General features: G+C 38.4%; 1 protein-coding gene across 2 annotated transcripts in view; it reads right to left on the minus strand.

Annotated features, from left to right (window-relative positions):
- Positions 1-26118, minus strand: part of celf5a (cugbp, Elav-like family member 5a) — a 685925-nt gene that overhangs the window by 136805 nt on the left and 523002 nt on the right. For both annotated transcript variants that reach the window (XM_062038984.1, XM_062038983.1), the window contains exon 4: positions 8466-8594. In XM_062038984.1, the coding sequence (XP_061894968.1) occupies positions 8466-8594 (129 nt within the window). The remainder of the gene's footprint in view (positions 1-8465; positions 8595-26118) is intronic.

Consider the following 26118-nt stretch of genomic DNA (forward strand, 5'->3'; position numbering starts at 1 on the left):
ACTGTCATGATCCGCGGTCCAGATCATGTTTTTGTTATGTTCTGTTAGTTTTAGACTCCAGTTCCTGTTTTTGTGTGCACCCTTGTTTGTTTTAGTTACGATGGCGACTTATGATTTTCACCTGCCTCTGGTGTTCGGGACACACACTTGTTTCCAATCAAGAGACATGATTTAAGCCCACCTTTGCCAGTCAGTCGTCCTGGCGTCATTATTGGTTTCATGCCACAGTTTCATGTTGTGCTATGCCATAGTTATGTTAGTTGTTTCATGCCACAGTAAGGCTTGTTTGTTCTATGTCCATAGTTCATGCTAAGTGTTAGCGTCTGTTTCCTGCGTTAAGTTTTTTTTTGTTCTTTAGCCTCTCGTGCGAACAGCACACGTTCCTTTTGTTTTGGTTCCTGTCTTTTCTGATGTTTAGGATTAAGTGATTATTAAATATGTTCCTACCTTCAAGTCCTGTCCGGAATAGTCTGTTTGCATCCTGGGAGAACAAACCTCGCAGCAAGCTGCAACCCCCCGATTATGACACAAACCTCTGCATGCTACATTTGAGCACTCCAAACTGATAAGCAATAATTCTGTAATCTACACAACTAGTAAACTAGTCCAGAACATAGCAAACTTTATCTGGAACAGTATCGATCGTGGCCCAAACGGTCTTTTCCTTCGGATTTCAAACTCCTTCCATCAATCGGAAAGAGCCTTAAGAATGAACTCTGAGACATTCAAAAGTTTTGTTATGTATTTATAAAAAATATGTATGAAGTGTCGGGCAGCTGAGGGAACTCTAGTTTATTTATTGTCGGAATGTCAGAGAATAAAAGAGTTATGGTTGAAAATATTAAAAGAAGCGATCACATTCCTAAATGTAAACATCCTAATGCCACTGCAAACTTGTATTCTTGGTGATCTGCATCAATTTAGTAATGTGTCATCAAAGAGTAAAAATGCATTTCTTTCAATATGCATCATAACAAAAAGGGTAATATTAAAAAAAAATGGATAGATGTTGATAGTCCAACTCATACTGACTGGTACACACAAGGTGTGGAGAAGATATCAGTAGAAAAAACTGCATTTAGTTGAGATAGTAATGAGTCATATATTGGAATATGGGATCCATTTTTTAAATTTGTTTTAGCTATTAAATGAACCTATAATATGACTTCTTTTATCTTTGTGGAAAATATTGGACACAATGTGTTGTCAAGCTTATGAGATGCAATGCAAGTGTAAGCCACTGTGATACTATTGTTCATTTTTTAAATCTTTTTTTTATTTTTTATAAATGGCTGTGATGATAATGTCAATGAGGGATTTGTAATCACTGCTATGTTGGTGTTCTTATTAATATTGATATTGTTGTTGATATTATTCATTTTTGTTTGACTACTTTTGGATTGTTTTGTGTCATGTTTGTGTGTCCTCTCAATTGCTCTGTTGATTGCTATTCTTAATGTTGCTGAGCCGGGTTTGGTTTTGGAATTGGAACTGTGTTATTATGGTATTATTGTGTATTATTTTGTTGGATTGATTAATAAAAAAATAAAAAAATTTAAAAAATTCCGAAATTCTTTTGAAAAAAAATCTTCCGGCGGTCTGTCTTTTCTTCGGACCTGCATTTACCCCGATACATTCTTGGTAGTAGCTTCATGTTCGTAGCACAATTAACAATCATTTACCATTTAATATCAGCATAGCCATTACAGACGTAATATTTGTAATCTCTGCCAATAATACATCGGACATCACTCGAAACAAATGGTAAGGATCCGCAGATGGCTTGTGTGACGTCATAGGTCAACCGGAAAATGAATTTATTTACCCGCTAAAATGAAATAAGCGCCGTGTGCATGAGGCACATGGCGTATGAACAATAGTCACATTAGAGAAAGTGCATGGACACTTGGACTTCACACGTAAGTGTGAAAATACAAAAAACTAACTATTTGAGAAATCAGACTAATGTAGTGCATGGAAAACGTAGTGAATGTTTATTTAAATTTAGCTGTTTCCCTGTTCAGCAAAGTTTAGATCTCAATACTATTTAGCAATATCAAGAAACAGAATGTCATTGCTTACACTTACTTTACAGTAAGTATTTGAGATAATGCATATCATTAACAGGAACATAGTGTATGAGGTGGCGACTTGTCCAGGGTGTACCCCGCCTTCCGCCTGATTGCAGCTGACATAGGCTCTAGCACCCTCCGCGACCCCAAAAGGGACAAGCGGTAGAAAATGGATGGATGGATAGTGTAAAATAACTGAATCATTGATTATTGTCCAAACTCTACGCGATAGGCGGGAACTACCATATTTTTCCGACAATACTTTCATTTTCTTATAACCCGGTGCGCCTAATGTACGGAATAATTTTTGTCGTGATTACCGACCTCGAAGCTATTTCATTTGGTACATGGTTAAATGATAAGTCTGACCAGTAGGTGGCAGTCACACATAAGAGATACGTATAGACTGCAATATGATGGCAGTCAGACAATAGAGATAAGTGTAGACTGCAATATGACTCAAGTAAACAAACACCAACATTGTATATGTTCCATTGACAGTATAGAACATTACACACGGCGCTCAAAAATCTATGGAAATGTTTTAGTATGACTGGTAAGCTATGAAGCCGCACCACTTGATGGATTGCACTGTGCGTCAACATACGAGTATTTATATGGTGTGTGTATAAGGTAAGACATTATCTGGCTTTTTGTTTTGCAATATTATTCAAAAGCCACTTTTCTTACCTTTTGGTACCTGCTAATCTGTATTTGGGATCTGCATAAGTCCTGAAAATTTGCGCGCCTCCCCCCTTGGAGTCGATAAGATTCTTCTTTTTCTCTATCTTCTTGTTATGGGACATTCTTCCTCCGCTGTTGCCATTTCTAATATAAAGTACTGTAAAGTTCTTACATCTGTATACAGTATATCTGTCAGTAAACTCGCCATGAAAGCAATAAAACATACCGGTGTAGTAACATTACATTTTCTGTGCTCAGTTTGTGTTGAAACTATGGCGAATCGCAAACACAGCTATGTGTGGAGCTATTACAGCGCTGCCAACAGTCAAGCGCCTATGTGTGACATATGTCAAAAAGCATTAAAGAGTCGTGGCGACACAACAAACTTCGTCAACCACCTCAGGGTGAACCACAACTCTGAATACGAAGCATTTGTGAGGAAAACGGGAGAGTGCAGTCAGAGCAGCACAAAGTCAGGTTCTGTTGGTGTGGCGAGACAGATATCTTTGGTGGAGTCCTTCAATGCTGCTGTCAAGCACTATCCAGGTACAGAAAGACAAAATAAATTGAAAATGCTTTAAATATGGCTGCATGAGTTTAGTATAGAACTATTATGTGTTATCACCAAAATATACACATATTACTGAATAGATGTATAAATGACATATAAATGACATGTGTAAATCTATCTATCTGTATATATATATATATATATATATATATATATATATATATATATATATATATATATATATATATATATATATATATGTGTATATATATATATATATATATATGTATATATGTATATATGTATATATATATATATATATATATATATATATATATATATATATATATACACATGTATATGTATATACACATGTATATGTATATATATATATATATATATATATATATATATATATATATATATATATATATATATATATATATATATATATCAGTATATCAGTATATATATATATATATATACATATATATATATATATATATATATATATATATATATATATATATATATATATATATGTATATATATATATATATATATATATATATATATATATATATATATATATATATATATATATATATATATATATATATATATATATATATATATATATACGTCAGGCTTGGAGGGATGAAATAGCCTCTGTGTTTTTTCCTGACCTAACGTATATTCCGCTCTACCCTGGTATTGAGCACTATATAACAGATAAACCACAGTATCCTCGACTATATACTGTATATATGTATATATATATATATATATATATATATATATATATATATATATATATACATGTATATATATATATATATATATATATATATATATATATATATATATATATATATATATATATATATATATATATATATATATATACACATATATATATATATATATATATATATATATATATATATATATATATATATATATATGTTTAGATACTGTACATACTGTATGTTAGATATACTGTATGATAAACATGCAAATATATATTAACATACATATATACATGTACTGTGTACATATATATATATATATATATATATATATATATATATATATATATATATATATATATATATATATATATATATATATATATATATATGTATACATATATATATATATATATATATATATAAATATATATATATATATATATATATATATATATATATATATATATATATATATATATATGTTTAGATACATACCGTATGTTAGATATACTGTATGATAAACATAAAAATATACATTAACATACATATATACATATACTGTATATATACATATACTGTGTGTGTATATATATATATATATATATATATATATATATATATATATATATATATATATATATATATATATATATATATATATATATATATATATATATATATATATATATATATATATATATATATATATATCGCACATCACTAGCTTTTACAGTTTATTTATAAATTCATACAGATTATAAAAAAGTTGTCACTGCAAACTCGATTGTGTACAGATGGCTCCACTTCACTATAAAGACAGGTTCAAGACAGCAGCAACAATGTTCTTTTCTTTTTTTTTTTTTTTGCTTCTTTCAACAACATTTTTCTTTATGATGAACAATATAAGGAACTCCATAATAACCTTGTTCCAAAATCCTAATTGGAACAAATTCAACAGGCATGCATAGTGCATTCATACTGCATTTTCACTCTGTTTGCACATTATAGCCCAATTTAAACTTAATGTCAAACGTTCATCTAAATGGCATTGTTTGGCTCCAGCCTGTTTTGATTTTGCATCCGTGGGGAGCCGAACTTGATCTAATTGTGCACCGGGGTGGACAGACCCGAGGAGGTATAATTATAAGGTCCAGCAGATGATGAACAATGTTTTGTTTTGGGAACTACAGTAGCAACAATATAGGGAAGTTAAATGCCATCTGCCTTTGAAACTGTTTAATAAACCCAAAGGTTATCCTTAAGGTAATATCTTAGGTGCTTACAAAACCTTTATTTGCATATTACATGTGTCTGTGTGCGCTTATAAATAGAAATTCATAGTCGTAGATGGCCGTAATGTATCCCCCCAGACATCCTGTAATTATTTATGATATACTGTATTAAGTTCACTGACCATAAAAGTAAGCTTTGCAGCAGCACACATTTCTATTAAAATGCTGTACTTATTTTTTTATTTGCTTTTACAGTCACAGACTGCTAATACAATTGTATGCCCAATGTTATAAGACACACATAAAAAACCCCTAAAAGAAACAAGGGATTTAGGTGTCTTTTCTCCGCTGTCACCACACAACAACACGAAAAAAAACGGCTCCGCATTAACATTAGCTTTGCATAAAATGAGGACAGTGCGGGATTGAAATCTTGCCTTTGCCACGCAGAAGTTGTTTTTCTTTTTGCAGATATGAGATACCTCTATATGCTGAGAGAAGACTTTCAGATGGCTAAGTCAGCATTTTAAAATGACGTGTTCACTGTTACTGTATGTGATTACAATTACTGATAAATGGCGCTGTCCTTTTTCTGCTGTGCGGCGCAAGGGTTGAAAATGTGGTATATTTTATATTTATATTTTTAAACGGTAGTGGAGGGGAAAAAAAGCATCCCCTCAGCGACTTCTGCAGTGGGGCTCCCGCATTGATCCCAATGTCAGGTCTTTATTCATCATTGTCCCTTTAGTGTCAGAAGCGGGATCGATCCAAATTGGCAAAAGCATGTTTTTACCAAAATGTTTGGGAATGTTCTAATATCTAAAAATCCAGTGGAAAATCTGTAAGGTGACCCAAAGGGTGGTGTGCACAAAAGATGCCCATGCAAGCAGTTTTATAAGGAATTTACTTTTTAATTAAATTGTGCATATTATTTTTTTTTTTAAGTTTTCAAATTATTTTTTGTGAATTCATATTTTTTCATCCATACCTAAAGCCTTCTAGACCAGTGGTTCTCAAACTTTTTTCAACAAGTATCACCTCAGAGGAGTACCACCATTATGACCAATATTAAAATAGGTAGCATAGTAGGCTTAAGTGTTCATTAAAAACAAGGCAGAGGTTTTATTTAAAAAATATCATCTAATATTTTTGGCCATGACACACATAAAACAGGGGTGACGAACTCATTTTTAGATCGGGGGCCACATGGAGAAAAATCTACTTCCAAGTGGGCCGAACTGGTAAAATCACGGCACAATAACTTAAAAGTAAAGACAACATCAGATTGTTTTCTTTGTTAAAAAAAATAGAACAAGCACATTCTGAAAATGTACAAATCATAATTTTGTTTTTTTTTACACCTACATGTTACTTTATTTGTCGTTATTTATACTTTCTGAATAAATTATGTGATAATGTTCATCAGTCAACTCATTGGTGTTATTTTTCAATCTATCAAGATAAAACAAAAAAATAAAAATCAAATTGCAGGATGTTATTTGTGTAGTTTGCTCATTTTCCTCGACTGATGCACTAACATCATGTGGTTTATTTTGTTTACATATGTAGCATCATCTACAAAGATACAAATAATTGTTATTGTGACATCTAGTGGACACATTTAGAACAGATGTTTATTTCATTCCAAAAAATGTTGGCTCATTTTTATACTTAGCAAAATCATCCCGCGGACCGGATAAAACCTTATGTTTGACACCCCTGGTTTAAACAGTAACACTGTGTTTGAATAGAGGAACATAAAACACTGTACTTAAAGGCCTACTGAAACCCACTACTACCGACCACACAGACTGATAGTTTATATATCAATGATGAAATCTTAACATTGCAACACATGCCAATACGGCCGGGTTAGATTAGAAAAGTGCAATTTTAAATTTACCGCGAAATATCCTTCTGAAAACGTCTCGGTATGATGACGTTTGCACGTGACGTCACGGATTGTAGCGGACATTTTGGGACAGCATTGTGGCCAGCTATTAAGTCGTCTGTTTTCATCGCAAAATTCCACAGTATTCTGGACATCTGTGTTGGTGAATCTTTTGCAATTTGTTTAATGAACAATGGAGATAGCAAAGAAGAAAGCTGTAGGTGGGAAGCGGTGTATTAGCGGCCGGCTGCAGCAACACAAACACGTAGCCGGTGTTTCATTGTTTACATTCCCGAACGATGACAGTCAAGCTTTACCATTGGCCTGTGGAGAACTGGGACAACAGAGACTCTTACCAGGAGGACTTTGAGTTGGATATGCGGTACCGTGAGTACGCAGCTGCGGCTTCCAAACATTTGATCGCTTGCCCGTACGTGCGTGCCGCTATGTGCATGTCACGTACGTAACTTTGGGGAAATATATGTGCTGTACGAACTTTGCGGAGGTGATTGAGTGTGTTGTGCGGGTGTTTGATTTGTATTGGCGGGTTATATGGACAGGAGGGGGAGGTGTTTGTTATGCGGGATTAATTTGTGGCATATTAAATATAAGCCTGGTTGTGTTGTGGCTAATAGAGTATATATATGTCTTGTGTTTATTTACTGTTTTAGTCATTCCCAGCTGAATATCAGGTCCCACCTGCCTCTCACAGCATCTTCCCTATCTGAGTCGCTTCCACTGCCCTCTAGTCCTTCACTCTCACTTTCCTCATCCACGAATCTTTCATCCTTGCTCAAATTAATGGGGAAATCGTGGCTTTCTCGGTCCGAATCGCTTTCGCTGCTTGTCGCCATGATTGTAAACAATGTGCAGATGTGAGGCGCTCCACAACCTGTGACGTCACGCTACTTCCGGTACAGGCAAGGCTTTTTTACCAGCGACCAAAAGTTGCGAACTTTATCGTCGATGTTCTCTACTAAATCCTTTCAGCAAAAATATGGCGATATCGCGAAATGATCAAGTATGACACATAGAATGGATCTACTATCCCCGTTTGAATAAGAAAATCTCATTTCAGGAGGCCTTTAATCGAGTGATTATATAGTGCATCAGAGTTTGAAAATCCCCATTCTAGACCATCAAAAAGCACTGCATTAAACTGTTATAGCGAGGATGAAAAGGCGATTTGACCTATATGTAGTGCATATGTCACATATACTTTGCATACACCCCCCTCCTAAATGACAGAGACGCTCCCTGACGCCGTCACTTGACTCCGCCCGTGACCTAAATCCTTGTTGACAAGTGTGTCATGGCGCCTACCTTTGCTGTTGCCATCAGGACCCCTTAAAACCGTGCACTCCTCGATGACTCCGTAGGGTTCGAACATGCGGTAAACATCCTCCTCGGTCTGTTGTTTGTTCAGCATTCCCACAAACAACTTCCTGTCTTCTGGAAGAAAAAAAAAGAAGAAAACAAACAAAAAGATGGGTTCGGTTAGACCTGTATTATCAGGTAAAATGGTCAAATAAGCAGGGGCGGCGGACGTTTGTGGATTGAAAAAAACAAACAAACACAATTGCACAATTACTCTATCTGGGACTGGGTCAGGTGTGGGTCACAGTGTATATCTCTTTTTTTTTTTTTAAAGACTGATTGTTTTAATCTGGTGGCTTCCTCCCATATGAGCTGCAGCTAGTGGGGACACGAGAGTGGTCACTGGAGGTTTTTACACACATTCAGGGTTCAAAAGGATTTTGTACGCTTGTACGGCATGCAAGCATGCATTTACTCTAATGTCGATTCGGTCTCAACAGGCTAAAGTGCGCTCCATAAAAGAACTGCAGGATGTCAGCTGTGTGATGCTGAGCTACAGCCACTCTGTTATTCTGCTCAATACAATACTGGCATGGAAACGGGAGTTCAGTACATTCAGAGACTAAATAAAAGGAAACCATTGACATTTTCAGTACAAGTTTATGCTCTTAGGTGTCAATAACCCACATGACAGTTTGGACTATGTTCGCCATTTCATTGTGTTTAGTTTGGTTTCTGTGTTTTGCAGTACTTTTACTTTCTGTTTCATGTCCTGCCAGCACACCCATTGTACAAACCCCATTTCCATATGAGTTGGGAAATTGTGTTTGATGTAAATATAAACGGAATACAATGATTTGCAAATCATTTTCAACCCATATTCAGTTGAATATGCTACAAAGACAACATATTTGATGTTCAAACTGATAAACATTTTTTTTTTGCAAATAATCATTAACTTTAGAATTTGATGCCAGCAACACGTGACAAAGAAGTTGGGAAAGGTGGCAATAAATACTGATAAAGTTGAGGAATGCTCATCAAACACTTATTTGGAACATCCCACAGGTGAACAGGCAAATTGGGAACAGGTGGGTGCCATGATTGGGTATAAAAGTAGATTACATGATATGCTCAGTCATTCACAAACAAGGATGGGGCGAGGGTCACAACTTTGTCAACAAATGCGTGAGCAAATTGTTGAACAGTTTAAGAAAAACCTTTCTCAACCAGCTATTGCAAGGAATTTAGGGATTTCAACATCTAAGGTCCGTAATATCATCAAAGGGTTCAGAGAATCTGGAGAAATCACTGCATGTAAGCAGCTAAGCCCGTGACCTTCGATCCCTCAGGCTGTACTGCATCAACAAGCGACATCAGTGTGTAAAGGATATCACCACATGGGCTCAGGAACACTTCAGAAACCCACTGTCAGTAACTACAGTTGATCGCTACATCTGTAAGTGCAGGTTAAAACTCTCCTATGCAAGGCGAAAACCGTTTATCAACAACACCCAGAAACGCCGTCGACTTCGCTGGGCCTGAGCTCATCTAAGATGGACTGATACAAAGTGGAAAAGTGTTCTGTGGTCTGACGAGTCCACATTTCAAATTGTTTTTGGAAACTGTGGACGTCGTGTCCTCCGGACCAAAGAGGAAAAGAACCATCCGGATTGTTTTGGCGCAAAGTTGAAAAGCCAGCATCTGCGATGGTATGGGGGTGTATTAGTGCCCAAGACATGGGTAACTTACACATCTGTGAAGGCGCCATTAATGCTGAAAGGTACATACAGCTTTTGGAGCAACATATGTTGCCATCCAAGCAACGTTACCATGGACGCCCCTGCTTATTTCAGCAAGACAATGCCAAGCCACGTGTTACATCAACGTGGCTTCATAGTAAAAGAGTGCAGGTACTAGACTGGCCTGCCTGTAGTCCAGACCTGTCTCCCATTGAAAATGTGTGGCGCATTATGAAGCCTAAAATACCACAACAGAGACCCCCGGACTGTTGAACAACTTAAGCTGTACATCAAGCAAGAATGGGAAAGAATTCCACCTGAGAAGCTTAAAAAATGTGTCTCCTCAGTTCCCAAACGTTTACTGAGTGTTGTTAAAAGGAAAGGCCATGTAACACAGTGGTGAACATGCCCTTTCCCAACTACTTTGGCACGTGTTGCAGCCATGAAATTCTAAGTTAATTATTATTTGCAAAAAAAAAATTAAGTTTATGAGTTTGAACATCAAATATCTTGTCTTTGTAGTGCATTCAGTTGAATATGGGTTGAAAAGGATTTGCAAATCATTGTATTCCGTTTGTATTTACATCTAACACAATTTCCCAACTCATATGGAAATGGGGTTTGTACATTGTTAAATAGTTCTATTTAGATCCACCTAGTTACCTCCTTCAGTGCTGCTTCATTGTATCTTCTGTATGCCAAAGTGTTCAGTTGTTTTCTGAGTTTCAGCTAGAACTGTATTACCTTTTTTCCCCCGTGCCTGGTACGTATTAAAGCAGGCCTGGGTAATTATTTTGACTCGGGGGGCCACATTTAGAGAAAAAAATGTGTCTGGGGGCCGGTATATCTATTTTTAGGGACACTAATACAAAACCTCACAATAATGTCTGATTGAATGCTCAAAACGTTATGACAGACCGCCTTAAAAAACGTAATGGAATTTTACATTTTTCTACAAACGATAAAACACTGAATATTGACAAAATATGAATGTCACACCCCTTTTCAATCGACATATTTTTTAATCAAGTGAAACGCAACAAAAATGTAACAAACAGTGACATATGAACGCGAAGGGTACATCATAAACCCACCTACAATCTGATATGTCACTAAGCTTTACAACTTTGTTGTGAAAATCTCCTTCCGCGTCTGTGGAAACGCTTCCCGCCCACACTGCTTGGTGCCTCGTCTGAGCTGCTGTGACGTGGATTACCATAGTAACTAATTAGATGACCATAGTAACTAAATAGATGACCATAGTAACTAGTATATCATGCAGATTCCAACCATTGAAATACTTTGTATAGTTCAAGACTTACGGTCATTAGAAAACATGACTGCACATCATAATGGCAGCAACACTTTCCATCTTAAACATCTAAAAAAAATATTTGGGAATGTCCGGCGGGCCAGATTGAAAAGCTTAACGGGCCTCATGTGGCCCCCGGGCCTTAATTTGCCCAGGTCTGTATTAAAGGGACGTCCTCCTGGCACATTTCCTACATGCCTACTCTGCCTCTCGGGATCACACCAACAGCCGCTATGCACAGTCGTCACATTAGGTATCTTGAGGATGTTATTGTAACTTATGTTTTAATGAGGACCCCAGGAAGACTAGCCTGCGGCTGATGCGTCGGCTAATGGGGATCCTAAATAAACAATTTAACAATTAGGTCACAGGTGTCCAACTCAAAGCCTGGGGGCCCAGATCCTTCTATATGACCCGCAAATGCCCCAAAATAATATGTGTCAAAAAAGTACTTTTTTTTATACTAAATGTGTCGCTTCTTTCTTTTGACAGAAGAAAATATGTACTGCATTAAATTCCATACATTTTAAACTTTAATATTATCCAATATTGCAACAAATATTATAAATTCATACTTTCCAAACACTTTTTTTTGTTAAAATTAATACAATTAAACTACTTAAAATATCTGCTTGATTTATGAACTCAAAGCTTGATATTCATCAAACTGTGCACTGTAAAAATAATAATAGGTTTTACGGTAACATTTACAGTGAATTTACAACATATTACTGTAAATGGATTATTGTTAATTTTTCAAATGTTTGTATTTGTGGAAGGAGGTGTGGCCAGTGCTGCCTGCAGGAGCGAAGGTCACCGCCTCTGTCTATGGTGTTGAGGGCAGAGCACCATCAGATAGGGGCGGGGCAAGTGCCGACGGCGAGACACAGCTGACAGGTGATTAGATTTCCCAGGTGGTACGAGTTAAGCTAATCATCTGTTGTCTTTAACAGTAAGCGACCGGGAACAGGAGGGGAGAGAGGTTACGGACGTGACTTTTCAGTCACGTCCTGCTGGAGAAACTTTGAGGCATTCTATGTACATTAAAACTTTGCTAAAAACTGCACGCTTGGCACCTGTGCCGTGTCTAACAGCTAGTTGCTAGGAAGCAACTTCTACAGTATTTTAAAACATTTTTTTTATACATGGCTTTGACAATAATGTCAATGAGGGATTTCTAATTAATATTGCTACTGTTGTTGATATTATTCTGTTTTGTTTTTTTTAACAGTTTTAAAGGACAAATAACAATTCAACAACTTGATTTTAAACTAGACAAAGTACTCAAAGTGTGCAAACCTCTGCCACGGCCTCTCTCCTAATACAAAATAATCCTTTAAAAAAACTTGAACTTGAGTGGGCGATCCATATCACCCTCAAAATGTAATCACTTGTTCTTAATCTTATTTCTGACACTTCCTGAAAGGTGGATCGAAATCCTATTAGCTACCTATGTTGCGAACTAACAAACACAAACAGACTGAGTGAACCCTTATGTCAGTAATTCACTCTCTTTGTGTCTGTGGATGGAGGTGGGACCGAAGTTCAGCCTCGTAATTTAAACATACATTTTTAGCCTTCTATTGTCAGTAGTGGAAAAAAAGCAACACAATGACTTATGTTTGGTACCATTTTGGCCCCCTAGTGTGAGGGCTCCAACTAACGGCATACTACCCAAAGTGTGGACCGAGACACACTACAATTCATTAGTTGGTCAGCTAATCATCGATATTGTGTGAAGGTAGAAACGTAATTGAAAGTACTATAGTAGTACCATATTTTTGGAATATAAGGCGCACTTAACATTCTTTCATTTTCTCAAAACTCGAAAGTGCGCCTAATGTACGAAATACATTTGGTTGGGCTTACTGACCTCGAAGCTATTTTATTTGGTACATGGTGAAATGATAAGTGTGATTAGTCGATGGCACTCACACATAAGAGATACGCGTAGACTGCAATATGACTCAAGTAAACACCACCAAAATGTTGTATGTTCCATTGAAAATTTAGAACATTACATACGGCACTCAAAAATCTATTTAAATGTTTTAGTGACACTTTGGTAAGCTATGAAGCCGCACCGCTTGATGGATTATACTGTGCTTTAACATAGGAGTGTTATTATGGTGTGTGTATAAGGTAAGACATATTATCTGGCGTTTTGTTTCGCAATATTATGCAAAAGCAACTTTTCTTACCTTCTGGTACCTACTGATCTGTATTTGGGATTAAGCCCTGAAAATTTGCGCGCTTCCGCCTTTGTAGTCCGTGACAAAACCGTAGTCGATAAGCTTCTTCTTTTACTCTATCTTCTTGTTATGGGACATTCATCCTCCGCTGTTGCCATTTCTAATATAAAGTAGTGTAAAGTTCTTACTTATATCTGTCAGTAAACTGGCCATGAAAGCGCTAAAACATACCGGTGTAGTGAGTTTACATTATTCACCCAAGGAACTTTAGTTATTAGAGAGTTCCGGTCGGACGTTTTTTTCACGGGACACATTTCCGGCCTTGTTGTTGTTTCCGGATGAGGAGATGCTGCTCCGTTATTGATTTAAGTAAAGTCTGAATGTCATTAAAACAGTTAGCGCCATCTTTTGACACTTCTTCCACGCCCGTCCTTGCACGCTACACCACTACAACAAAGATGACGGGGAGAAGACGCTGCCGAAGGTGAGCCACGTAAATAAGACCGCCCACAAATCCCGAAGCGACTGTCGGAAAGCGGCTTGAAGATGATCTGTAAAACATAATCTATGCAACATTTTGACCAAAGTACCACCATTACATGTTATGTAGACCACAAGGATGGATTTTACATTTAGAAAAAAATCAAAATAATATGACCCCTTTAATGCGCCCTATATTCCGGTGCGCCTTTTGTATGAAAATAGACCCGCTCATCGGTGTCATAACTGTGTTTTTGGGTTTTGCTTCTCCGGAAGGCAAAGGAAAATTGGCCCGTGCGAGGCGTGAATTTAAATACATGTTTATTTAACAATAAAAAAGGAATAAACAAAAGGCGCTCACAGTGGAGGTAGAAAACTTGACTATACAAAACAAAAGACTTGCACGAGGGCGGAAATACAAAACTTGGGTAGAAACACAAAACTTGCACAAAGGCAGAAACTATGAACAATAAAACAAAAACACTAACTGTGGCATAAATGAACAAAACTTACTTGGCAAAGAACTGTGACATGACATGAAGTGGAGGGATCAAAAAGTGCAAGGACGCCAGGACGAACAACAGAAACAGACAGATTTAAATAGTGACGTGATCAGTGAAAACAGGTGCGTGACAAGACAGGTGAACAGGTGCGTGACATGACAGGTGAAAACTAATGGGTGACCATGGAAACCAAACCAAACAAGGAAGTGCAACCAGGAACTAAAAAGAGCCCAAAACCCAAGCAAAACAAAAACATGATTAACACAGACATGACAATCGGCAGTGCGCCTTATAATCTGGTGCGCCCTATGGTCCGGAAAATACGGTAATTTTACAATCTCTATCAATATCTCCTTCCCTGCAGAGGAATTAAACACATTTATCCTTTTTTCTGTGCAAATGTGTTGCATTCAGAAGCAGCTATATGACCTCGGATCAAGGTTTACCATTTCCAACCATGGCGGGCTGAACCAAACTGCACCACTTGGTGGAAACATGCCTCCATGGACCTCCAGTCTCTCCCTGATCTCTACTAGCTGCAAACTCATGCTCCTCTCTGCCATTTACTACCTTGCTTTTTTTTAACTACCCCCCCCCCCCCACACCCTCGCACCGCCCACCGCTATTCATCTCCTCGTTCTCTTTTCTCAACGCTGATTCTACATTTTCCACCCCGCACTTTTCCAACTGCCGTCCACTCTTTATCTCTCTCTTTTTTACTCCTCAACTAATTGCTGCTGATCCAGTGGTTTTTTGTGTCGCCAGAGAAATATTTCAGCGTGCCGCTCAGCTGAACAATAGCCCCGTCTATTCTATCCTGCCAGGGAGCGACTGCCGAGACGTGGCGTGGTGAATAACGCTGACTTTTCAATAGATAGGCCCCGCACGCTGCCGACTTCTGTTAAGCGCAGCGGGGATGTGATCTTTACCTTGACCTGACACGCCGTGTTTACCGATGTACTACTCTGCAGGCTGGCAGAAGAAGCACTAAAAAAACAACAACTTTGCCTTCGTACAGATAGTTTCTGCAAAAACGAGGGTGACGTACACCAGGACTGGGCGTTCAAAGAAATGATTGATCAGATATTATTTATTGTGTGGACTCCAGAAAGCAGAACATTTGTACACAAAAAAAACTAAACATAAATCACAGTTTTTTCCCCTTAAACAAATTGTATTCAAACAATGAACTCAATCTTTTGTTAACACCAGGGAGATTTTATTGATTTAGGATGGAATGACATTTAAAAACTACGGCGTAGAGCTTAACAATTTCAAATGAATGTGCACACGCCAACTGTAACAAAACAGTGTCTCTTGTATAGAGTGGTAGGGATAGGTAACACATTTGGTACTTGTATACGTATATCGGGTATTAGTGTTGACCCGATACCAATATTTTGGTGCCGGTACCAACATTTTTTCAGTACTTTTCTAATTAAAGGGGACCAAAAAAATGTCATTATTGGCTAGGGTACATTAAACATATGTTTATTATTGCAAGTTTGTCCTTAAATAAAATAGTGAACATACAAGACAACTAGTCTTTTATTAGTAAGTAAGCAAAAAAAAGCTCCTAATTTAGTCTGCTGACATATGCGGTAACATATTGTGTCATTTTCCATTCTATTATTTTGTCAACATTATTAAGGACAAGTGGTAGAAAATGCAATATTAATCTACTTGTTCATTTACTGTTAATATCTACATACTTTCTCTTTTAACATGTTCTATCTACACTTCTGTTAAAATGTAATAATTACTTACTCTTCTGTTGTTTGATACTTTACATTAGTTTTGGATGATACCACAGATTTGGGTATCAATCCGATACCAAGTCGTTACAGGATCATACATTGGTCATATTCAAAGTTCTCATGTGTCCAGGGACATATTTCCTGAGTTTATAAACATCCATCCATCCATCCATTTCCTACCGCCTGCCCCTTTTGGGGTGGCAGGGGGTGCTGGGGCCTATCTCAGCTGCATTTGGGCGAAAGGCGCAGTACACCCTATGGAGTGGAATTTTGAGAGACTTACAGTGTACATGAAAATAAAGAATGTGGGATTAACATTATTAACTATGAACAATAAAACACTGAATATAAACAACACATGAACATCGCTAATTTTTTACAGTCCATTTCAATATAAAAAAAATAAATACAAAACATTTTAAAAACATGAAATATTACCCAAAATAATCCAAAAATATTAAACATACCATATTTTTCGGACTATAAGTCACAGTTTTTTTCATAGTTTGGCCGGGGGTGCGACTTATACTCAGGAGCGACTTATGTGTGAAATGATTAACACATTACCGTAAAATATCAAATAATATTATTTAGCTCATTCATGTAAGAGACTAGACGTATAAGATTTCATGGGATTTAGCGATTAGGAGTGACAGATTGTTTGGTAAACGTATAGCATGTTCTATATGTTATAGTTATTTGAATGACTCTTACCATAATATGTTACGTTAACATACCAGGCACGTTCTCAGTTGGTTATTTATGCGTCATATAACGTACACTTATTCAGCCTGTTGTTCACTATTCTTTATTTATTTTAAATTGCCTTTCAAATGTCTATTCTTGGTGTTGGGTTTTATCAAATAAATTTCCCCAAAAAATGCGACTTACACTCCAGTGCGACTTTTATATGTTTTTTTCCTTCTTTATTATGCATTTTCGGCCGGTGCGATTTATACTCCACCGTGCTGCCCGTTTTTGATGACTACTTAGGCCTAATATGCTACTGCATTTTAATGTCGCTAATTAGGGTGGTACTTGGAGAGCCAAGTGCTTTCTGAAGTGGTACTTGGTGAAAAAGGTTTGAGATCCACTGCAGATTAAAAAAATCATCTCCTCATACCCATCACTACCTGTGACTAACACAGTGTCATACTGCATGCTCCCTGACCCACATTGTCACAATGTGTACGCATCGGACAGCCCAAATGATGCACCTATAAAATAATCAAGCGTGTCACGGTGTTATCGAGGGAGTGGGGGGGCTCGGTGGGTGGGGGGGAAAGGGCGTCCCTGGTGCTCGCTCCTTATTGCAAGTGGCAGGATCAGAGGCCATGTATCAAGATGGTAGTGATGCAATGTGACATGTGTCAGTGTGGATTGGAGGGCATTTATCTGAGAAAAAAAAAAAAAAAAAAAAAAAACGTATAGCGGAAAAGCCATGAACTGGAAAATAAAAGGATAGGATGGTCCTTTCTTCGTGCTGCAGGCGGTGAATATAAATATTGAGGACAGGTGACGTAAAGCCCCACGCACACACACACACACACTAATGTTGCCACCCCTGCTCCTTCAAGAACAAGATGGAGTTCTGACAGACTTTGATCCGGTGTTTTATTACACATGCACACGTGCACGGCAATAGCAAAATAGTCACCCCAGGCTGTAAGAAACCAGTAACTATTGCTAAAAGTGCAACAAAACCAACTGGCCCCCACTCACACCATTCTACACTATACAGTCATACAGTATGTCACCATTACTGCATCTTTTCTGACTTTGTCGATTATTTATTTAGAGTTGTTCCTTTCAATTCATCGTTATAATGTAAGGTGCGATTATAAATACCATATTTTTCGGAGTATAAGTCGCACCAGAGTATAAGTCGCACCTACCGAAAATGCATAATAAAGAAGGAAAAAAAACATATATAAGTCGCACTGGAGTATAAGTCGCATTTTTTGGGGAAATTTATTTGATAAAACCCAACACCAAGAATAGACATTTGAAAGGCAATTTAAAATAAATAAAGAATAGTGAACAACAGGCTGAATAAGTGTACTTATATGACGTATAAATAACCAACTGAGAACGTGCCTGGTATGTTAATGTAACGTATTATGGTAAGAGTCATTCCAATAACTATAACATATAGAACATGCTATACGTTTACCAAACAATCTGTCACTCCTAATCGCTAAATCCCATGAAATCTTATACGTCTAGTCTCTTACGTGAATGAGCTAAATAATATTATTTGATATTTTACGGTAATGTGTTAATAATTTCACACATAAGTCGCTCCTGAGTATAAGTCGCACCCCCGGCCAAACCATGAAAAAAACTGCAACTTATAGTCCGAAAAATACGGTAATCGACAAAGTCAGAAAAGATGCAGTAATGGTGATATACTATTATTATTATTATTATTATTAATAACTGGTGGGACCGGTACCAAAATTATTTTCGAAACTTTTCGATACTTTTTGGTACTTTTCTAAATGAAGGGTACCACAAAAAATTGCATTATTGGCTTCATTTTAACAAAAAATCTTAGGGTACATTAAACATATGTTTCTTATTGCAAGTTTTTCCTTAAATAAAATAGTGAACATACAAGACAACTTGTCTTTTAGTAGTAAGTAAACAAACAAATTGCACCCCTCCGCCTTTGTCGACACCGTAGTCGATAAGCTTCTTCTTTTTCTCTATCTTCTTGTTATGGGACATTCATCCTGCGCTGTTGCCATTTCTAATATAAAGTAGTGCAAAGTTCTTACTTATATCTGTCAGTAAACTCGCCATGAAAGCGCTAAAACATACCGGCATAGTGAGTTTACATTATTCACCCAAGGAACTTTAGTTATTAGAGTTCCGGACAGTTTTTCGCGGGACACATTTCCGCATTTAAAAATCAACAAACCCGCAATCGAACGTGATACCGCCAAAACTAAAATAATTGTAAAAAACATATTGAATGTGAAAAAACATATTTAAAATTTACAATTTTTAATGGCCATTTGATGCCGTATAAGCCATTGGTACCGCTCGTAGTTGGTTGATTCGAGTGGAAGTGGCAAGCAAACCATTTCACCGCCAGGACAGCTTAACTCGTTTCCGGGGTCGGCCGACCTCGTCTCACAAGATCTAGTCTCTCTTTAAATATCCTTCTTGAAAATGCCCTTGCAAATATATATCTGCCACCTGATCAACGTTTTGCTCTGCTTCTTTGTTGGTTTAACAAAGTCAGTACCGCTGATTTCTCCGCTGGCCGGGTATGGCTCTGGTGCCACTTTCTGTTTTCGTAAATCACAACTTGTGATTGGATACTTGTGAGTGACAAGTGAGTATCCAATCACAGTGACGTTCAACGTAAGGCTAATATAGATGGGCTACTGTCAACAACTCGTAATCTGATCGCAACTGTCTGTTAACTGAACGTCCTTTAGTGGGCGTTCAAGGGTGGAGTCGGCTCTCTTGCTTGCTTTGTTGGTTCTGCTCCTGTCTCTGGCCAAGCTCCTCCCACCCCAGCAGACGATGGCGTGGAACACGGCAGAGGCCACCACAGTGTGTATGGGTGTTGAAATAATGTTTTTGTTTAGTTGCTTGTCTATGTATGGTGCAATCGTGTGTGCGCAATGTATATTATTGGTTGATTATTTTTTGTTTTTTTTAACTTTTGTGGCTGTGTGTAGGAGTGGCACTGCTGGAGTGGCAGCTGGTTGCATCAGCTCTGCTCTTTTAATGTCTTTAATGTCCTTTGTGTTCTTTGATGTTTCCCTCTTACACACATGTTCATGTGTGCTATGGCTATGAGTTTTTTTTCCCTTGCCCTCAGTCTGGACCCCCTCTCCAGGGGCTCAGGCTTAGACTGAATCCCCCCCCCCCCCCGACCCACCAGCTTACCTGTTTCTCACCTTTTTTGTAAGGGGCGCCGGAAGTTGGCAGACCCGTCAGCTATCCTGTTCTGTCTCCCTGTAATGTTTACTGTTTTAGTCATTCCCAGCTGAATATCAGGTCCCACCCGCCTCTCACAGCATCTTCCCTATCTGAATCGCTTCCACTGATCTTTAATCCTCCACTCTCACTTTCCTCATCCACAAATCTTACATCCTCGCTCAAATTAATGGGGTAATCGTCGCTTTCTCTGTCTGAATCGCTCTCGCTGCTGGTGGCCATGATTGTAAACAATGTGCAGATGTGAGGAGCTCCACAACCTGTGACATCACGCTACTTCCGGTACAGGGAAGGCTTTTTTATCAGCGACCAAAAGTTCCAAACTTTATCGTCGATGTTCTCTACTAAATCCTTTTTAGCAAAAATATGGCAATATCGCGAAATGATCAAGTATGACACATGGAATGGACCTGCAATCCCCGTTTAAATAAGAACATTTCATTTCAGTAGGCCTTTAACGCACTGTAATACTGGTCTCCTAAAGCTTTAGTAAAACTTGATAATATTCCTATTTTGTCTTGATGGTCCTTCTTACTCAACATGTATGTCATCCGAAAGAACTTGTGATTGACCAGTGACTTTTATTCCCTGAGAGGAAGACTGGTCTGACACAACAAAAGTAAAAATAAAATAAAATTACACTTTATTAATTTATGATCATAGTTTATGTTAGGCCAGCAGAGAATGCTTTGCTGGCCCTGACGGCACACCACTGGTGTTACTATACACCTTTGAAATAGGAGCTTTAAAGGCCTATTGAAATGAAATGTTTTTACTTAAACGGGGATAGCAGATCCATTATATGTGTCATACTTGATCATTTTGCGATATTGCCATGTTTTTGCTGAAAGGATTTAGTAGAGAACATCGACGATAAAGTTGCAACTTTTGGTCGCTGATAAAAAAAAAGCCTTGCCTGTACCGGAAGTAGCGTGACGTCAACAGTTGAAAGTCTCCTCACATTTCCCCATTGTTTTCAATGCAGCTAGATCGATTCGGACCGAGAAAGCGACGATTACCCCACTAATTTGAGCGAGGATGAAAGATTTGTGGATTAGGAACGTGAGAGTGAAGGACTAGAATGCAGTGCAAGACATATCTTTTTTCGTTCTGACCGTAACTTAGGTACAAGCTGGCTCATTGGATTCCACACTCTCTCCTTTTTCTATTGTGGATCACGGATTTGTATTTTAAACCACTTCGGATACTATATCCTCTTGAAAATGAGAGTCGAGAACGCGAAATGGACATTCACAGTGACTTTTATCTCCACGACAATACATCGACGAAACACTTTAGCTACAGAGCTAACGTGATAGCATCGTGCTTAACTGCAGATAGAAACAAAATAAATAAACCCCTGACTGGAAGGATAGATAGAAAATCAACAATACTATTAAACCATGGACATGTAAATACACGGTTAATGCTTTCCAGCCTGGCGAAGGTTAACGATGCTGTTGCTAACGACGCCATTGAAGCTAACTTAGCAACCGGACCTCACAGAGCTGTGCTAAAAACATAAGCTCTCCACCTACACCAGCCAGCCCTCATCTGCTCATCAACACCCGTGCTCACCTGCGTTCCAGCGATCGACGGTGCGACGAAGGACTTCACCCGATCACAGATGCGGTCGGCGAGACGGAGGAAGTTAAGGTGAGTTCGGCGGCTAGCGCGTCTGCTATCCATCTCTGTCTTCCTGGTTGTGTTGCTGTAGTCCGCCGCTAATACACCGATCCCACTTACAACTTTCTTCTTTGCAGTCTTTGCAGAGTTTTTTTGTATAGGATTGAATGTGTCCGCATACTTCCCGTTTCAACGATTGACGTCACGCGCATACGTCATCATACATAGACGTTTTCAAACGGAAGTTTAGCGGGAAATTTAAAATTGCACTTTATAAGTTAACCCGGCCGTATTGGCACGTGTTGCAATGTTAAGATTTCATCATTGATATATAAACTATCAGACTGCGTGGTCGGTAGTAGTGGGTTTCAGTAGGCCTTTAAAATATAATACAGGTACTCATAGCTACTAAAGCACATGCAAACATTTATTTTCTTGCGATATGCATGCACGCGGCGTGCATAAACCATCTGTATTCTAACCGAGTCACACAGAGACTTATTACTGTATTCTGGCATGATAGCCCCGCAGACTGCTGAGGATTTGGACAGTACAATGAGACTCGGTGAAAAGCAATGTGGGCACTGCGAGAGAAAAAAAAAGGAGAAGGTGTGAAGAATAAGAAGCAGGAGAGGGAGTGGAAGAGTGAGGAAAGTGAGGAAAGGATGCGCTCATACTGTAAATTGTGGCGCGCCGTCCTCGATAAGCTGGGACGGATGAAATAGGAGTTGGGAGAGGTTTTAGAAAGAATGCGGACGGATGGTGGAGGACAGGATGGTCGCCATGACAACGACTCATACGGCAGCGGGGTGGGGGCTGTCAGTCATGGAAACAGGATGCACGGGAACGGGTCATTCCTGCACGCGCCCGCCTGAGCCTGCTCCGTAAAAAAACGTGACCGTCAATGGCGGCGATAAGAGCAAATTATGACCAGTATTAGCCTGGTTGATAACAATAACGAACGGACAAACACACTCAACGAGATAGCATCGGACGCTGAATGAGAAGAGAAGGCGTCCAGTTTTTCTCCTCATTTAAAAGCAGATAAGAGCGGGAGGATGGATCCAGCGTATCAACGCCATGCAGCTACTGTAGCCTGGTGCGCAAGAATCCAATTGCTTTGTGTCCAGAATAACAAACACCCCCCCCCCCCCAACCCCCCCTCACTTCACAAGCCTATTATACTCCCCCCAATAAGCAGGACGCCACACAATAACAGTGTCAGCATGTGTTGAAGCATTAAAAACACAGACAGAACGCAATGAAATTAATTAACCCTAAGAGATCACTATGCTTAGCCGGTGGAATTTAATCCAATTTATGACATATACGGGGCTCTAACTGCTTTACGTTAATGAGAGGCGGTGTATGTGTTTGCCCTGTCAGCCACAGTGGATGCTAAGCATGTTAGGGATCACTAGTGAGGAGCGGCCGGCGAGGGGAAGGCGTCCGGAGGTTGTTTTTTTTGTTTGGCGCCGCCTCGGGGGTGCCAAATTAACGCCTGAATAACGAGCCTTTTTATGTCATCATCAGCAGAGAGACAGATATTTTTTTTTTGTCACCACACCCCTGCTCTTCTTCTTTTGGTGGGAATAGTCGTGTTTACCCGTTCATAAAATAAATTTGCATTGTATTTGCAGCTGTCTTTTGAAGCGAGCGCGCTCACCCACTGAGATGACAGTGAGGACCTCGGCACGCTTCTCGCCTTAATGAGGGGGCTTATTAGCGCACGTAACTTCAGACATGTTGCCGGGGTGACTGCATGCATCGCCGAGGAAACAATGTGCTGGTTCTCACCTAAGAGCCGTTAAAGACAAGGATGCGTGTTGTGCAGTCTGCACAACAAAGCCAAACAACGTGGACTTCTACTGGAACACATAATAGTCAATGATGAATGTTTTTATTGCTCTTATAGAGCAAAGTTTGGCTTTTATATAGACCAGACCTGGGCAAATTAAGGCGCGGGGGCCACTTGCGGCCCGTTAAGCTTTTCAATCTTTTTTTTAGATCTTTAAGATGAAAAGTGTAACTGCCATTATGATGTGCAGTGATGTTTTCAAATGACCGCAAGTCTTCAACTATACAAAGTATTTCAATGGTTGGAATCTGCACTTTAGCATGATATTTTAGTGACTAGTGTCCCGATGCCAATATTATTTCGATACTTTTCGGTACTTTTCGATACTTTTCTAAATAAAGGGGACTGGAAAAAATGGCATTATTGGCTTTATTTTAACAAAAAATCTTAGGGTGTGGCGGACAGGTACTTTTCAGAGGCGGTATAGTACCGAATATGATTTATTAGTATCGCGGTACTATACCGTACAACCCTACTAGTGACTATGGTAATCTACGTCACAGCAGCTCAGACGAGGCACCGAGCAGTCTGGGTGGGGAGCATTTCCACAGAGTGTTTCCAGAACCTGAAATGCGAGTGTCAGGGACAGACGCAGAAGGAGATTTTTACAAGAAAGTTCTAAAGCTTAGTGATTTATCAGATGTATCAGATTGTAGATGTTTTTTTTGTTTTTTTACCCTTCGCGTTCATTTTTCGCTGTTTGTTGCATTTTTGTCGCATTTGGCTTGATTGTAAAATATGTCGATTGAGAGAGGGTGTGACGTTCATATGTTGTCAATATTCAGGGTTTTATCGTTCATAGAAAAAATTTAAAATTCCATTCCGTTTTTAAGGCGGTCTGTCATAACATTTTTAGCATTCAATCAGACTTTATTGTGAGGTTTTATATTAGTTTTCCCAAAAATAGATATACCGGCCCCCAGACACATTTTTTTCTCTAAATTTGGCCCCCGAGTCAAAATAATTGCCCAGGCCTGGATCAGTCTGCAGGTTAAATCCATTGATAAAAATACAGTCGTGGTCAAAAGTTTACATACACTTGTAAAGAACATAATGTCATGGCTGACTTGAGTTTCCAATAATTTCTACAACTTTTATTATGAGTGATTGGAGCACATACTTGTTTGTCCCAAAAAAAAACATTCATGAAGTTTGGTTCTTTTATGAGTTTATTATAGGTCTACTGAAAATGTGACCAAACATCTCAATTTTTGTTTCATCTGACCACAGAACTTCCCTCCAGCCGGTCTTATCTTTGTCCATGTGATGTCAGATGAAACAAAAATTGAGCTGTTTGGCCACAATACTCAGCCGTATGTTCGGAGGAGAAAAGGTGAGGCCTTTAATCCCAGGTACACCTTGCCTACCGTTAAGCATGGTGGTGATAGTATTATGCTCTGGGCCTGATTTGCTGCCAATGGAACTGGTGCTTTACAGAGACTAAATGGGACAATGAAATAGGAGGATTACTTTCAAATTCTTCAGGACAACCTAAAATCATCAGCCCGGAGGTTGGGTCTTGGGCGCAGTTGGGTGTTCCAACAGGACAATGACCCCAAACACATGTCAAAAGTGGTAAAGGAATGGCTAAATCAGGCTAGAATTAAAGTTTTAGAATGGCCTTCCCAAAGTCCTGACTTAAACGTGTGGACAATGCTGAAGAAACAAGTCCATGTCAGAAAACCAACACAATTAGCAGAACTGCACCAATTTTGTCAAGAGGAGTGGTCAAAAATTCAACCAGAAGCTTGTGGATGGCTACCAAAAAGCGCCTTATTGCAGTGAAACTTGCCAAGGGACATGTAACCAAATATCAACATTGCTGTATGTATACTTTTGACCCAGCAGATTTGGTCGCATTTTCAGTAGCCGTTCACTCTTCTTTTTCCGTCGCTTCCGTTTATCCAGAAATATGCTTAGGAATGCCATAAAAGTTATTAATTTCTCTCCCACCTCGACTGTGGCAGTTGACAATTGCACACATCTTCGGCATTATTAGTATAACTGGATTAATGATCAGCCACAATGAGCTTGTTACAAACAAGGCCTTCTAATATGGCCAATGCATTGTGGGAAATGTAGTAATCCATGTTTGTCCTCAAAATTATATACACAATACCCCGTAATGTGTGGAAAAACTGTTTTTTTTTTTTTTTAATTACATTTTGCAAATTCATAATTTTTTTTAATCACATGTACATAAGCAGGGGTCCCCAAACTTTTTGACTCCGG

The sequence above is a fragment of the Entelurus aequoreus genome, linkage group LG27, assembly GCF_033978785.1.
Source record: "Entelurus aequoreus isolate RoL-2023_Sb linkage group LG27, RoL_Eaeq_v1.1, whole genome shotgun sequence".
NCBI lineage: Eukaryota > Metazoa > Chordata > Actinopteri > Syngnathiformes > Syngnathidae > Entelurus > Entelurus aequoreus.